The 16,788-nt window shown below is 37.1% G+C and overlaps 1 protein-coding gene and 1 pseudogene across 2 annotated transcripts in view; both read left to right on the forward strand.

The window, feature by feature from the left end:
- The first annotated feature begins 33 nt into the window (after window positions 1-33).
- The window catches only part of Pdcd6ip (programmed cell death 6 interacting protein), a 71,432-nt gene continuing 54,677 nt past the window's right edge, over window positions 34-16,788 (forward strand). For both annotated transcript variants that reach the window (XM_076843350.1, XM_076843357.1), the window contains exons 1-2: window positions 34-375; window positions 16,543-16,597. In XM_076843350.1, the coding sequence (XP_076699465.1) occupies window positions 167-375; window positions 16,543-16,597 (264 nt within the window). In that variant the 5' untranslated portion in view covers window positions 34-166. The remainder of the gene's footprint in view (window positions 376-16,542; window positions 16,598-16,788) is intronic.
- LOC143412261 (glycerol kinase pseudogene) lies at window positions 11,481-14,979 on the forward strand (annotated as a pseudogene).

A 16,788-nucleotide genomic window follows, 5' to 3' on the forward strand; every position in this document is an offset into this window, starting at 1 on the left:
GTGCGCCTGCGCCGGAGCTCCCGGAAGTGGACAGACTCGGAGCGCCGGCCGACCGAACGTCCGTCAGCCCGTCGGTCCGCTCGTCCGCCGCCCGGTGCCCGGCGCGCCTCGGCCCTCATCACTGTCCCGCCGTCTTTTTGGCCCTAACGGCGGCCGGGTGGTCATTATGGCGACGTTCATCTCGGTGCAGCTGAAAAAGACCTCGGAGGTGGACTTGGCCAAGCCGCTGGTGAAGTTCATCCAGCAGACGTACCCGAGTGGAGGAGAGGAGCAGGCCCAGTACTGCCGCGCCGCGGAGGAGCTCAGCAAGCTGCGCCGAGCCGCCCTCGGCCGCCCGCTGGACAAGCACGAGGGAGCGCTGGAAACGCTCCTGAGGTGGGCGCGGGGCCGGGGGCGGGGGCGGGTGTTAAAGTCAGGTGTTGAGCGTAGTCGCCTCCTTCCTTCCTCACTCTCCGGAGCCGGTGGCCCAGGCCGCCCCGCCCCGGCCCGGCTTGGGCAGGAGCGTAGGTGTGGTCTGCATTCTTTCCTGGTGAGCTCCACTGGCCCCGCGGCCCGGAGGTAACCCTGCCCTTTGGTTGCCAAGGCTGGATACTTGGGAGGAAGAGTCTGCCACGTACTGATTTCTCTTGTCACCTTTACTCAACTAGTTTTCACTTTTTGATGTCTCAGACTGAAGACTTCCATCTCCCCCCGTTTTCCTGTCACTGTCTTATGACTTTTTGATCCACATTTAGGTTTCATAATGCTTGAGGGAAGTGGGGGAATCGGGACACTTGGAGCAAGTGTCTGTTTATTACTCATTACATGGTTCACTTGAAATGGGCAGTCTTAAATTCAAAGTTATTAAACGACGGATGAATAATTCTAGAAGTTAGGAGCTACTGTTATTTGAAGTAAAACTTGAGTGACATAATGGAACATTCAAAGTACGTTTTAAAATCTGTTTACAAACAGGTATGCACAGTAATGGAATAAGTTGTTATTTTAGGAAATGATATTGTCCTCATTCTGTATTTAAGAAAGGTTCTTTTTTTTTTGGTATTTTACGTTAAACATGACAGCATTTTTGTGGCACTTTACGACCTCATTTCCTGTTTCACAGGAGAAGAGGAAGTATATTAGGGTGCAAGTAGTAGAATAGCAGAAATCCAGGTTTAACGCCTAAGTTAAGAAAAGACTCTGGTAATTGAAATGTCTCAATGTATTCATTATGTTTAGACATCACTGGAGATCATCTGTCTCCGTGATGCTGTCGTCTTAGGTGAGCTTTGTTCATGTGTTTAGAGAGAGATGGCCAGTAGCAGCTCTTATAGTAAATGTAATGATCCATAACACTCAGTAGACTTTCTCCTAGCTCTGTTGAAAGTCCATGGAGGCCTTTTATTTGTTCTGTTTGTACCCCTTTTTGGGAAATAGGTGGTGGGAAATAGGCTAATTTAATGACTTTTGTGTTAAACAGCTGGTTTAACTTTTCCATCCCTCATAGATCGAAGCAAAAGTTTGGACAGAGGAAGGGTTGGTTCCCCAAAGGAGGAGATATTAAACAGATTGCTCAGAGATTATGACTACTTGCTGTCAATTTTAGAGCCAAGACTGTTGGACTGTAAGGATCATTAGTCTGATGCTTAGCATAAACACTTTTTTTTTGTTTGTTTGTGATGGGGATTGAACCCAGGGATGCTTCACCACTGAGCCACATCCCCAGCCCTTTTTTTATATTTTATTTTGAGGCAGGAATTTTGCTACATTGCTTAGGGCCTCCCTAAGTTGCTGAGGCTGGCCTGTAACTTGCCATCCTCCTACCTCAGCCTCCCCAGTTGCTGGGATTACAGGGTGCACCAACGCACACAGCAACTTAAACAATTTTAAAGTTAACCTAGGAATACTTGGGCCATTTTTCTAGAATTAACCTATTTTAAAAAATCTTCAAAGTTGTTTTTACATGTAGATTTAATGAGGATTTTCAATTAGTATTTTTTTTAAATATATATATTTTTAGTTGGAAACATTACCTTTATTTTCTTTATTTATTTTTATGTGGTGCTGAGGATGGAACCCAGTGCCTCGAACATGCTAGGTGAGCACTCTACTGCTGAGCTACAACTCCAGCCCCAATTAGTATTATTAATAAAGCATACTTGTGGTATAATGAACCACAAGTATGCTTTATTAGGTAAAAACCTTGTTGACTAGGTTTGGTTCCAGTGGTGAAGGAGCTTGGTGTCTTCAGGGGCAGTTGGCACAGGATTTTAAGACTGACAAAGGAGGATATTGGGTAATGCTTCAGATAGGATGCTGGTAGGAACTTTAAAAAAACATTTGTTCATTCCTTTTTTGGAACTAGGGATTGAACACAGGGGTGTTTAACCACTTAGCCCCATCTGCGGCCCTTTTTATTTTTTGAGACAGGGTCTTGCTAACTTACTTAGGGCCTCGCTGAGTTGCTGAGGCTATCTTTGAACTTGGGATCCTTTGTTTTCCAACCAGGCATGTATGTGGAAACTGTTCTTAGGTAGTGGAGCTATTGCAGGGACTTTTTCCTTGAAACTGTGTTTCTTTAGTCACCTTTGTATGGTCTTCTCCTACTGCAGCTATTAAGGTTTTTAACTTTTTTTTTGCCCTTTTTGCCCTTTTTTGTGGAATTAGGGTAAGTTGATAAACTTACTCCAGGCTGCTAAAATTTTTAATGGAGATGTGTACAAAAATTCCTTGGGTATATACACTGTAAAATAAGATAGTTTTGAATCAAACAGTTGTGAGGTATTCAAATTAAGCAGAATATCTCATTTTTATGATTATTTTTGATAATTGTGTAAACTGAACATTTATTTTTTAGCCTAATGAATTTTAAACTAATGAACTTTGAAAAAGAAGTTTTAAACTAATTCCTAAAGAGTAGAAGGTAGCTTAATAAGGGCTGGTACACAGCTCCACATACAAAACTCCAAAGATATACTTGACTTGTAGATGCTGGATTAAATGTTGTAAGATAAACATTTATTTGTACAATATTAATGAGCATGCTTACTTAAAAATCATTTATATTAAAGGTACTTTATCCTTTATAAAATGATTTTTACTAAAAATTGAGTAGAACAGCCTTGAAAATGTTGAACTGTATGGTGATCACATGGGAACGCTGCTGTTTTGCTTTACTTTTATTTTGGAAGCTGCACATTTCAGCATGACACTGCTGTTTTGCTTTACTTTTATTTTGGAAGCTGCACATTTCAGCATTTCACCACAAACTTTGTGGTGATAAGTTTCTTTAGAAAGAAAGCTTCCTGTTTCCTTCCATGAAAAAGTCTGCCATCAGCTTTCTAAAATTTGATCAGTGTGAATGGAGGTTGGGAATCTGCAAATGGCACCTGTATAAGGTTTAGGTTCAACTTTATGTGGGGGATCCCAAATTACCAGTGAATTAAATTAAGATTTTATTCTTTTTTTAAAACTTTTTTTTTAGTTGTAAGTGTACACAATACCTTTATTTGATTTATTTATATGTGGTGCTGAGGATCGATCCCAGTGCTTCACACGAGCTAGGTGAGCACTCTACTGCTGAGCTGCAACTCCAGCCCTAAGATTTTCTTCTTGTCTAAAAAGTTGGCAGGTAGGTAGTTGTGGTAGTCAAGGGGTGGTAGTTCTGTGGAGTTCACTGGAGCTCAGACTCCTCCTAGCTTTTGGCTCTGTAAAAGCTAGAGTATGGTTCTAGTTCTTATAGTCCAAGATGACAAGCATACCCAAGTTCCAGACAGTAGAATGGAGGAAGAGGGCATCTGGAACCCGCCCCACAACATTCTACTTATATGTTACTGGCCATTATGTGTGTTTACATCTCATAGAAGAAATGCTAGGAAAAGGAGTTTTTATTATGGATGGCCTTATGCCCAGCTAAAAAAAATCAGAGGCTTTGTTAATAAGGAAGAAGGGGAGAATTGCTAATAATGTATGTAATTTGTACTCTAGCCCGAGCCTCTCCATCCCCACAGTCCCCACTACACAGTATATGATATTCCTAACATTTTTCTGAGAGTGAACCTACCCTCAGAGTTGAGGATCTGGGCCTGAAGGTTTCTTTCAGGGATTTTCAACCACATCTTTATCTTTTCAGCCTCAGATGAACTATTGCCTTTAGAGGTATCTCATGTTTCTTAATTCAGATCTTTTCTGACTTCTCTGATATGATTTGGCTTGTTGGTTCCCTTGCTTATGCAGTTAGATTTTAGTTTTCTGCTTCTTTTATTCACTTTTCACCTTTTTGAACATTTTGTTGAAACCTCTTGTATGCTGCTGTGCCTTTTCCCATTCTCTTTTTCTTTGTTTATTTACTTTTATTTTGGTACTGGAAATTGAACCTAGGGCCTTACACAGGCTAAATAATTGCTTTATATCTGAGCTACACCCAAATCCTTTTAGATTTTTAAGTTTTTTTTTTTTTTTTTTTAAATTAGTGAGGTTTCAGGAGAGAGACTAGAAGGGTTTTTAAAGATATCTTTGTTTAACAGGAAGAGGTGGGTATCTGATTTCAGCTTTCTACAGTGGTTATATCAATTTATATTCCCAGTAACTAGTATATATGTTTTTTATTCTTCTACATTCTTCCTGGTACTCACTGATGAAAAATTTAAATCATTACTTTTCGCCAAAATGATGGGTGTGGGATGGTATCTTGTTTTAGTATGCATTGCCTTTATTTTGCTGAGATTAAACATTTATGTTTATTAGTCACTTTGTTTCTTTTCTTGGATTTTTTGGGTCCCATTTTCTGTCAAGTTGTTCGCTTTTTTTTTTTTTTAAAACTGATTTGAAGAAGTTACTTACATTTTTTGGTTATTTATCTTTTTTTCCATTATGTATGTCTTAAAATTGTCTGATTTATTTCTTTTTTTAGTTTTAACATTTACTACTAAATTTTGTATTTGTGGTATCTTTTGTTATATATAAGTCTTTGCAAAAATGTTTTAGTCTCCTCATTATTATAGTAACAATTTTTTTCTTATTAATGTTGTGCATTTGTTATGTGTGATTCCTGTCCTCACCATCACCAGCAGATTTGCTAAAGATTTGGGGCCACCCTTTTTCTTTGTTTAAATAAAAAAAAAAATATATATATATATATATATATAATTTTAGCTGCATATTTGTTTATTTTCTTTTTGTTTTGAATGATTAGTTGTTCATCTTTTTTATTTATTGGTAAATGGGATTGAACCCAGGAGTGCTTAACCACTGAGTCACATCCCCAATTCTTTATTTTTATTTAAGTTGCTTAAAGCCAAGCTTAATTGCTGAGGCTGGCCTTGAATTTGCAATCCTCATGCCTCAGTCTCTGAAGTAGAGATTATAGGCATGTGTCACCATGCCCTGCAATACTTTTATTTTAGAAATTTATGTTTTTTCTCAGTCTGCATTGGCTGTATTTTACTGACTTTGAAATATTGATATTTATTTTTAAATAGTTGATAATTTGTTTTTTTTTTTAATATTTAGTTTTTAGTTTTAGGTGAACACATATCTTTATTTTGTTTCTATGTGGTGCTGAGAATCAAACCCATTGCCTCACGCATGCTAGGTGAGTGCGCTACCACTTGAGCCACATCCCCAGCCCTTGTTTTCTTTTTTTTATATTCATTTTTTAGTTGTAGCTGGATATAATACCATTTATTTATTTATTTTTTTAATGTGGTACTGGGGATCGAAACCAGGGCCTCACATGTGGTAGGCGAATGCTCTACTGCTGAGCCACAACCCCAGCCCTGTTTTGTTTTTTTTAATCCAAGATTCATTTATATGGCTTTGTAAAATTTTTAATTCATGTTTCATTTTTTAATTTGTAAAATGAAGTTGATAGAATTAGTTTTATAATTTCCAAAATAATTTTTTAATATTTTATAGATCAGGAAAGAAAATATTGTTGTTTTCCTTCACAACTCTTGCTCACATTCTGATTCTTGATTTGGGGTGAAGATATTGAGATATATTATACTAATGACATTGTAACAACTTCTTTATAAAATCTTAATGGAGAGTCCTACGTGAGCCACATTGCTGGAGATAGTGTAGAGGATATAAAGATGTATTGTACTTGATCCCAATCTGAAGGAATATCTGAGGTTGCTATACCTTAATTTGGCCCAGTAATTTTATTTTGCATAGATGAATAAACATGAAATTTTAAAGAAAGTTTTTTTTTTTTTTTAGAGAATCTTTTAATATTTATTTTTTAGTTATCGGCGGACACAACACCTTTGTTTGTACGTGGTGCTGAGAATCGAACCCGGGCCGCACGCATGCCAGGAGAGCGCGCTACCACTTGAGCCACATCCCCAGCCCCAAAAGAAAGTTTTAGGATTTAAAGTCTGATGTATTTTTTCCCCTCGAAGTCTGATATGTGTGTTTAATGTTTTTCTGAAAGTTGGTAAATAAAGTAGCCTATCAGGACTATCTTATCATTGTATATAACCCTTTGATTTACCCAAAAGGTTTAAACTCTTATATTGACTTTATGGTGGAAGCTGGCTAAGGACCTGACTCTCTGTTTGCTTTCTATTCATATTCTGCTGCAGCAGTGCTTCATTAATGATTTTTCAGATGATAAATTGGGTGAAGAATGAAGAATGAAAATAAGATTCAGGAAAGTTCTGTAAACTCTAGTTCATAACTCCAGCTTAGTTTCTCTGGTCTCTTGTTTCTCCCTCTAGTTGCTGGTCAGAAGTACATAGTCCTAATACAGATGTGAGCTGTATAGAGTTATAGGAATTTGGCTAATGTGGATTGGTGTTTCTTAATCTTTATATCTTTCTCTTAAAACTTTTTTTAAAACTAGAACTTCTCATGATAATTTCAACTATTTCCATTTTTGTTACTTTCAAAGAAATGTATTTATTTCCTAGTTTTTTCCCCCCATGAGGTTTTTTTTTTTTTTTTTTTTTTGGTGTTTGTGTGTGTGTTGCTGGGATTGAACCCAAGGCTGTGCCCATGCTGAGCATTACCATTAGGCCACACCCCCAGCCCTCCCTATGAGATTTGTAAATTAAGCTGTGATATATTTGCTTTGAAGGTCATGAGTTTTATAGAATAGTGGATTGCATATAAAACTACTTTTACATAGTTATAATAATTTATAGCTGCATTTATCACATACATATTATTTACCCAGGCACTATTTCAAGCATTTTGTTTGTATTATTTTATTTGTTCCTCACATATAAGGGAGGATAATTATCTTTATTTTAGGAAGGCTTTAGAGAGGTTGAATAACTTGTTCATGATCATACCTCTAAGAAATGGAATTAAAACTCATGGTTGGAATTCAAACTCAGGGTTGTCAAGACTTGAAGACTTGAGTTCTGCATATTGTGGCATCATACCATTTGTTTAGGTTTTTAAATTTCAAATAAGTGTTTCAAATTAAATTATTTCTGGGGCTGGGGTTGTAGCTCAGAGGTAGAGTGCTCGTCTTTAGCCTGTGTGAGGCACTGGGTTCAATCCTAAGCACCACATAAAAGTATTGCACCACAATAAAGGTATCGTGTCCACCTACAACTAAAAAATAAACATTTAAAAAATTTTATTTATTTCTAAAGTAAATTCTATAAAGATAAAATTCTTAGCATTATTTATTATTATTATTTCTATCACATTTTAAATTATATATATTATATATATATATAATATATATAATATTTTCTATTTTTATTTTTATTTTTTTTGGTCACCTTCCTGGCTTAGCATACTGGTTTTCCACCTTTCTACTTAGGGACAACTTACAGCCTAGGTCTACTTTGTGAGATATGTATTCTAGGCTGGTAGGGAAAAGCCCATTAAAATGATAAGGAAAAGGATGTGGTAGATTTCTCTGGGTTCCCTTTCTAGGGACTCTGATACCTGAGATGTAGGCTGAACCATGATGGGTTGATATATAGAGGAATTATATCAAAGGAGTAGCTTATTGTATTTGTTTCTCTAGGAGCAGTGTTTTGCCTGTGATAACCGCAGATAGCAACCACTGTTTTCTTTTGCAAAGCCTTAGTTGATCTCTTTTGTTTTGTTGGGGTTTGCTCCATACTGGCCAGACATTGTTGATTTCCAATAACTGTCCTTTCTGTTTCCTTCTACTTCTTTTTCTTCTTCCTCTTTCTTTTCTTCTTTGCAGAGCAAATATTTTCATTTTCTGCTACTTCCTTCCCTGCTTACTTTATAGTAGTGGTCAGCAAAATAAGGCTTTTCCAGCTAGGCAGCTTTTTTTGGGTTCCACTCCAGTGGTCTAACACTGAAAGCCTTAGAGACCTAGCTGGGGTGTTTGCTTGTATTTCATTCTGTCCTTGATTGCTACCAAGCATTGCTATAGTGCCACCCACACATTGAGTGCTCTGTTTGGCAGTGGCTTGGCATTGAATAGTGGAATCTTTTTTAAGAATTTTTATTATTATTTATTTTTTAGTTGTAGTTGTACACAATAACTTTAATTTATTTATTTTTATGTGGTGCTGAGGATCGATCCCAGGGCCTTGCACATGAGAGGCGAGCGTTCTACCGCTGAGCCACAACCCCAGCCCTGATTAGTGGAATCTTAATCTGGGAATTGATAACTCAGAAAATTACCTTGCTTCCATCCAGCTGTGTCAGGTAGCCAAGTTAAAATGTCTGTCTCTCTTGGAGGAGAGAAGAGAATGCTCAAATTTGGGTGCTGTTGGAGCAGAGAATGAAACTGATCATGTTGGCCACTCCTTCCTTTCCTCATGGTTCCCCTCTAACAGACTGGGCACTTTTCCTTTGGAGAATGACTCTAGCTGATGGCAGTTGAACAGCTGTGTACCTAGAACACTTAGCATCTGAAGTAGCCCAACATAGGTAAAAAAGGTACTGGGCGGATACTGTCTAAAGTAAAAAAAAAAAAAAAAAAAAAAATTTGATTTTGCTTTTTCTTTGGCAAAACAAGGTTTGCTAAACCTTACTCTGTAGTCATGTTGGTCTCTTTGCTCTGCCAGGCACATTGTTAGGTACTTTCTTGACTCAGTCCATTGGTACCTGCTATTCTTTTTTTATGGGCTTATACTTTGGTAGCTCTTGTTCATTCTCAAAACAGAGAATCTTAATCCTAGGTTTATTTTTTTCAGGGACTTTGCATTTTATTAATTCATTTCCTTGGGACTAGCAACAAAACTGAGCAAATTACCTGGCATCTGCTCTCATGGAATTTAGAATTCTTCAAGAGAAAAGATATAATAGTAATCCCACATAAACATAATCTCACAAATAATATAAACTGTGAGAAATCTATGAAGGAAATGTTTAGGGTTTAAGAGATTATAAATGGAAGGGGAACTAATTTATTAATTTTGGTTTTGTTTTTGTGGAGCTGGAAATTGAACCCAGAGCCTCTTGCATGCTAGGCAAGAGTTGTACCATTGAGCCACATTCCCGGTCTGTGGGAACTAGTTTTAAAAAGGGATTAGGTTGGGACTGGGGTTGTGGCTTAGAGGTAGAGTGCTCACCTAGCACATCTGAGGCCCTGGGTTCAATCCTCAGCACCATATAAAATTAAATAAAGGTATTGTGTCCATCTACAACCAAAAATTAAATATTTAAAAAAAGGGGATTAGATTGACTGATTTTTATTAACTTTTGCCACCGCCATGTTTTAGCATCATTTCTTGATTGGGTAGCTGCAGTAGCCTACTGTCTGACCTCTCTACTGCTTTTGCGTACTAGCAGTCAGATTTCTACATAATAGTCATGGTGACTCTTATGAAAATAAACTTGATCATGCTACTCTTTTGTCCAAACTCTCTAATGGTTCATCTTCTTACTGCATATAGTAAAAGCTAAAAGTTTTACAGTTGTACTCCAAACATCATTACTTCTTTTGAGTTCATCTATTATTTTCTTCCGTGCTTGCTCTATGGTGGCCCTCTTGGCCTTTTTATCATGCCAGGTACATTCTCAGGCACACTCTTGTCCCAGGGTCTTGGATTTGCTTTTCCTTAGACTTACTTTCTAATTTTCTTAACTCATTGTATCACTTTCTTCAGGCCTTTATTCATGCTGTTTTTTTTTTTTTTTTAAGTTATGTAGTCAAATGACTGCTTTCTTAAACAGTAGCTTTTTCACCTCACTCCATTACATATACTTTATACCTCTGTTTTAGTCAATTTTTTTTTTTTTTTTTTTTGGGTGTTGTTGCTGTGACTAAATGACCTGACAAGAACAATTTTATAGGAGGAAAGATTTATTTTGGGACTCATGGTTTCAGATCATAGTGGCCTGGCTCCATTGCTCTGGGCCCTAGATGAGGGAGAACATCAGAGCAGATGGGTGTGGTGGAAGAAGACATTTCAGGACAGATCCTGGCACCCAAGAAGGAGGGAGAGAGAGGGAGGGGGTTGGGGGAGAGGGTTGGGGGATGGGGAGAGAATGAGGGACTGGAGGAGAGAGAGAAGGAGCGTAAGCTCCATTCTACAAGTACAAAATACTCCAAAGGCATTCCCCAAGGACCTACCTCCTCCAGCCACACTTGCCTGTCTATAGTTACCACCCAGTTGATCCCTATCTGGGGATTAATACATTGATTATTTAAAACTCTCATAATCATTCACCCGTAAACTTTCTTGCATTTCTCACACAGGCACTATTGAGGGACACCTAATATCTAAACCATAACACCCTCTTACTTCTTTATCTCTCCATAGCACTTAGCACTATACCACACAGATACACACACGTATATGTATGTATGTGTATATATATTTAACATATTTATCTTGTCTTTCCCTTTAAAACTTTCACAGAGGCAAGGATTTTTAAAATGTTTATTGCTGAATTCTCATGTCCTAGAAGTGTTAGATACATGGAATGAATGCATGAAGTCTTCTTTTGAAGGCACATTAATCTAGACAGAAAAAGTGGGAAATGGGAAGAAGAATGTTTTCAGGTACAGATGAAAAAGTGTGTGAAGGTCCTGAGACAGGAGGGTGTATGATTTAGTGACTTGAATATGAAGCAAATATCCTGAGATAAGGCATGATAAGCATGATGGGCAGATAATTCAAGACCTTGTCAGAAACTTTGAATGCACTTTTAAGTATAAGGGATTCCATTAAAGGGTTTTAGTACTTAAAACTTTGAAGTTTATTTCCTAAGTACAAGGATACTATCCTACGTAACATAACTCTTAGAACTTTCAAAATCAGGAAATTGGCACTAGTTCAATATTACCGTTTAAACTACAAATTTCATTCACATTTTGCTGATTTTCCCATTTTTTTTTTATAGATACAGGAGCTAATCTAGGGTATTTAGTCTCCTTCAATCTGGAATAGTTTCTTAGCTTTGTCTTTCATGACCTTGACATTTTTGAAGAATATAGTTTTGTTGCTTTGTAGAATGTCCACAATAGGGTATTGTGTCATATTTCTCAATGATATGTGATGTTGTTGTGTCCTCTTGATGGTAGTATTAGTTTTTATCACTTCAATAGGATGGTGTTTGCCAGGTTCATTGACTTTGCAGTTAATGATTATACTGTAATTAATAAGTATTTTGTAGAGAGCTACTTTGAGAATATATGCTAGCTACCCTATTTCTCATGAAACTTTCATTATTTTTAGTATCCATTGATGAATCTTACCAGAATCAGATATTGCTCTGAAAGATGCCAAATGGTGATTTATTTTCCCTTAACTCCATCATTTTTCTAGATTTATTAGTTGGCATTATTCTGTATTCATCTATTTATTTACTTCAGAATAGTTTTCTTAGTTTTTCAATGGATTATGATTTGTTACTGTTACTTATTTTATTTAAACTATTCTAAACTTGACTATTAGGGGTCCCTTAAAATTGTGTTTTTTGAAAGATGTCCCCATCATTTTGTGAGTAATTCAGCACTTTTTGGCATAGCAAGTTTAGTTTTTTGACTCTTGAATTTTCTCAGTCTCTGCTCTGGAATCAGTTATTTCTTTAATGAGCAGTGGCTCCTTTTAATGTGGGATATTATTTGGGTACTAGATTATTGCTATTGGGAGGTATAATTGCTTCTAGGTCCTCAGCATATATATTTAGGAAATACATAGACATTTTTATATGTCCTTGTATCTCAGTGATATTAAAAAATAAGTTCAAATGGCCCGGGCTGTAGCTTGGTGGCAGAGCGCTTGCCTAGTATGCGTGAGGCACTGGGTTTGATCCTCAGGAGCACCACATAAACATAAGTAAATAAAATAAAAGTATTCTGTCTATGTATAACCAAAAAAAAAAAAAAAAAAAAGCTCACAGCTGGGCGTGGTGGTGCATGCCTGTAATCCTAGTGACTCAGTTGCTGAGGCAGGAGGATTACAAGTTTGAGGGCAGCCCTAGCTAACTTAGAAAGTGCCTCAGCAACTTAGACTCTAAAAATAAAAAGGGCTAGGTATGTAGCTCAAAAAAAAAAAAAAAAGAGTTCTCGTTGGTACCTCCAATCCAGTTCAAACCCACAGAATTAATTTTAGCCTTCTCTCTTCACATATTTATATATATATATATATATATATATATTTTTTTTTTTTTTTTTTTTTCTGACAGAAAGAAACCTGGCTCCAATCTTTAAATGTTTTTACTTAATTGCCCAGTTTTTCCTGTTTGTAATCTAACTTGTGGCCATGCTAATCAAAAGCTTTGTCTTAGACATGTTGCTTGCCTCTCCTACTTGCTTACCTCCTGAAAATTCTCCCCCAAAAATAACCACTGGAAAGATAGTGTCCATGACGGCATGGAAAGATAGAAGAGAATAAATGAAAGAAGAAAGATTAGAGGCCATTTAGAAAGCTTGGGTTTAACTCTCTTTCTCCTCAGACTTGTTGGCTAAAATCTCACTCTGTCAAGGGATAGAAGACTGCTTTATGTTTATTTATCATTCTGGATGCTGGAATAGTTAGGAAAAAATGAGAAACGAAATGGGAGTTGTCTAGGAAACTTCTAGATTAGTTTACCTGAAAGAGATGAGCTGTGTGAACTTTGATGAGCTGTGTGGTAGTGGTGACATAACCTAAAGAAATGGACATACCTAGCAGACGCTCGACTTAGCCTTCTCCGGTCTCTCCGCCCGCCCCTCCCCCGCCCACCGCTGTCACCCGGGAAGCGGGCCGACTTGAAGCTGGTTTCGTGGCAGCAGCGAAGAAAGCAGTTTTGGGGCCGTTGGTGGGGGCAGTGGACCAGGGTACCAGCTCCACACGCTTTTTGGTTTTCAATTCAAAAACAGCTGAACTACTTAGTCATCATCAAGTAGAAATAAAACAGGAGTTCCCAAGAGAAGGATGGGTGGAACAAGATCCTAAGGAAATTCTGCAGTCTGTCTGTGAATGCATAGAGAAAACATGTGAGAAACTTGGACAGCTCAATATTGATATTTCCAACATAAAAGCTATTGGCGTCAGCAACCAGAGGGAAACCACTGTAGTCTGGGACAAGTTAACAGGAGAGCCTCTCTACAATGCTGTGGTGTGGCTTGATCTAAGAACCCAGTTTACTGTTGAAAATCTTTATAAAAGAATTCCAGGAAATAATAACTTTGTCAAGTCCAAGACAGGCCTTCCACTTAGCACTTACTTCAGTGCAGTGAAACTTCGTTGGCTCCTTGACAATGTTAGAAAAGTTCAAAAGGCTGTTGAAGAAAAAAGAGCTCTTTTTGGGACCATTGATTCATGGCTTATTTGGAGTTTGACAGGAGGAGTCAATGGAGGTGTCCACTGTAGCAATGTAACGAATGCAAGTAGGACAATGCTTTTTAACATTCATTCTTTGGAATGGGATAAAGAGCTCTGCGATTTTTTTGGAATTCCAATGGAAATTCTTCCCAATGTTCGGAGTTCTTCTGAGATCTATGGCCTAATGAAAGCTGGGGCCTTGGAAGGTGTGCCAATATCTGGGTGTCTGGGGGACCAGTCTGCTGCTTTGGTGGGACAAATGTGTTTCCAGGATGGACAAGCCAAAAACACGTATGGTACAGGATGTTTCTTACTATGTAATACAGGCCATAAGTGTGTATTTTCTGAACATGGCCTTCTGACCACAGTGGCTTACAAACTTGGCAGAGACAAACCAGTATATTATGCATTGGAAGGTTCTGTAGCTATAGCTGGAGCTGTTATTCGCTGGCTACGAGACAATTTTGGTATTATTAAGTCCTCAGAGGAAATTGAAAAACTTGCTAAAGAAGTAGGTACTTCTTATGGCTGCTACTTTGTTCCGGCATTTTCAGGGTTATATTCACCTTATTGGGAACCTAGTGCAAGAGGGATAATCTGTGGACTTACTCAATTCACCAATAAATACCATATCACTTTTGCTGCACTAGAAGCTGTTTGTTTTCAAACCCGAGAGATTTTGGATGCCATGAATCGCGACTGTGGAATTCCACTCAGCCATTTGCAGGTAGATGGAGGAATGACCAGCAACAAAATTCTATGCAGCTGCAAGCGGATATCCTGTATATTCCAGTAGTGAAGCCCTCCATGCCTGAAACAACTGTACTGGGTGCTGCAATGGCAGCAGGGGCTGTAGAAGGAGTTGGCGTTTGGAGTCTTGAACCTGAGGATTTGTCAGCTGTCACGATGGAGCGGTTTGAACCTCAGATCAATGCTGAGGAAAGTGAAATTCGTTATTCTATGTGGAAGAAAGCTGTGATGAAGTCAATGGGTTGGGTTACAACTCAGTCTCCAGAAAGTGGTGACCCTAGTATCTTCTGTAGTCTGCCCTTGGGCATTTTTATAGTGAGTAGCATGGTAATGTTAATTGGAGCAAGGTACATCTCAGGTATCCCATAAATAATACCAACTCATGGATTCCCAAGATGCAAGCTTTTTATATAATGAGAGAATCCAGCAATTCTATCTCTTAATGTGATGACACTATTCATAGACTCTGATTTTATTTATAAGCCACTTGCTGCATGATCCTCCAAGTAGACCTGTGGCTTGAGATAAAGAAAATGCCGCAGAAAGAATACTACAGAAATATTTGGTGTGTTTTTTAACACTGACAGTTAAGGTTGGGCCAGCTACATTTGGGGCTGTCATAACATCCTGCCCCATTCCCTCTAAGATTTAGGAAGAATTCAGATCCTGTCCATTGGAGTCTTTCATCAAACATATTCAGATGATAGCGGACCAGGATTTTGATTATCTGTACCTTACATGCCTGATTAAGGGGTTAATATTAACCTGTTAAAAAGAGTGATTTTTTTTGGTTTGCCAAAAGTTTTCTTTTCTATATATTAGAAAACCACATCTTCATTGAATGTTTAAATGTAAAATTCTACTAAAATTATTAAGACAACAATTTAGTATCTCATAATTTGGATATTTTTCTGAAAAGTATTTGCCAAAACTGAAATGCTTCAGTATTTTACATTGTCTGGCTAATTAGAGTGACTTTTTGTCTGGATCTTATAGGAAAGGATGTTTTCTTTTTCTTATTTCTTCCATCTCTCCTTTTTATATTTTTTTACTTAATATGTATAACATAGGTGCCTATATATTTTATATACTACTGGTAGCCCATTTATAAATTTAGGAGCACATTGTATTTAGTAGGTTAACATGTCTGGTTTTAAGTGGACTACTATGTATATAAATAGTTGGGGGAAACAGCTGTATACATGTTTGGGCAACGGTTATGCATATTATTTAACCAAGAGAAATTTTTCTTAAAGAGCCAATATTTAAAATTTAAGTATATCTCCTATGTCAATAAAAAAAAATGTGCTTTATTATGATTTCAGCTATATTTCTTATACTTTACCTTTTTATTTAATTGTCTAGCTGGATATATCTTTAAAAAAGAAAACTATGGAATATTACAGTAAACATTGTTCTCAAACACAAGCGTTAGTCAAAATAAAATTATTTTTTGTTTCAATTGAAAAAAAAAAAAAAAGAAATGGACATACCTAAAACATTTTGAGAGTTTGTAAACCTATTTTTAATCACTTTGCCAGAGACAGTAATTTGTCCAATGGGTATAAACTTAAGTATCTTAATAAAAAAGAGTATTTTAAGAAATACATAGTTTCTTGGGAAGATGTTAGTTTATTTCTAGGCAATAGTAATTGATAAATATTGTCTGTGGTGGTGGGTATCGTTTTTTTTTCTCACAGTTTTTCATTTTGTATATTTTAGCTCCTGGTTTACACATTGAGAGGATATTCATGAACCTTAAAATAGCTGATTGAATTGAATTTGTGGGCTGCTAAAGTCAGCATGAATCTTTTTCTTTCTTTCTTTCTTTTTCTCTTTTTTTTGGTGGTACTGAGGATAAAACTTAGGGGTGTTTTACCACTGAGCTATATCCCTATTCCTTTTTAAAATTTAGAAACAGTCTCACTAAGTTGCTGAAGCTAGCCTCAAGCTTGTGATCCTCCTGCCTCAGCCTCCCAAGTTGCTAGAAAGTGTGAGCCATCACGCCTGGCATAGACATGAATTTTTGTATACTTTTAAATCACTTGTGTTTATATAAATGTATGTCATGTTTACCTCTGCTAATTATTAACTTTGCTCTATTTTTTAGATATTATGATCAGATTTGTTCCATTGAACCCAAATTCCCATTTTCTGAAAATCAGGTAAGCCATTAATTTTGTTTTAAAGTTGTGTGGTAATGGCAAATTACCCATTTCCTTCCACCTATGATATCATTTTATTGAGATCAATGATGCCTCTTTACTATGCTTAGGTGGTTTTATATAAACTAGAAGTATTTAGATTTGTCTGATCTGAACGTATGTGCGTCTCAAGACTCCTGAAATTTGATTCA

The sequence above is a fragment of the Callospermophilus lateralis genome, chromosome 1, assembly GCF_048772815.1.
Source record: "Callospermophilus lateralis isolate mCalLat2 chromosome 1, mCalLat2.hap1, whole genome shotgun sequence".
Taxonomy (NCBI): domain Eukaryota; kingdom Metazoa; phylum Chordata; class Mammalia; order Rodentia; family Sciuridae; genus Callospermophilus; species Callospermophilus lateralis.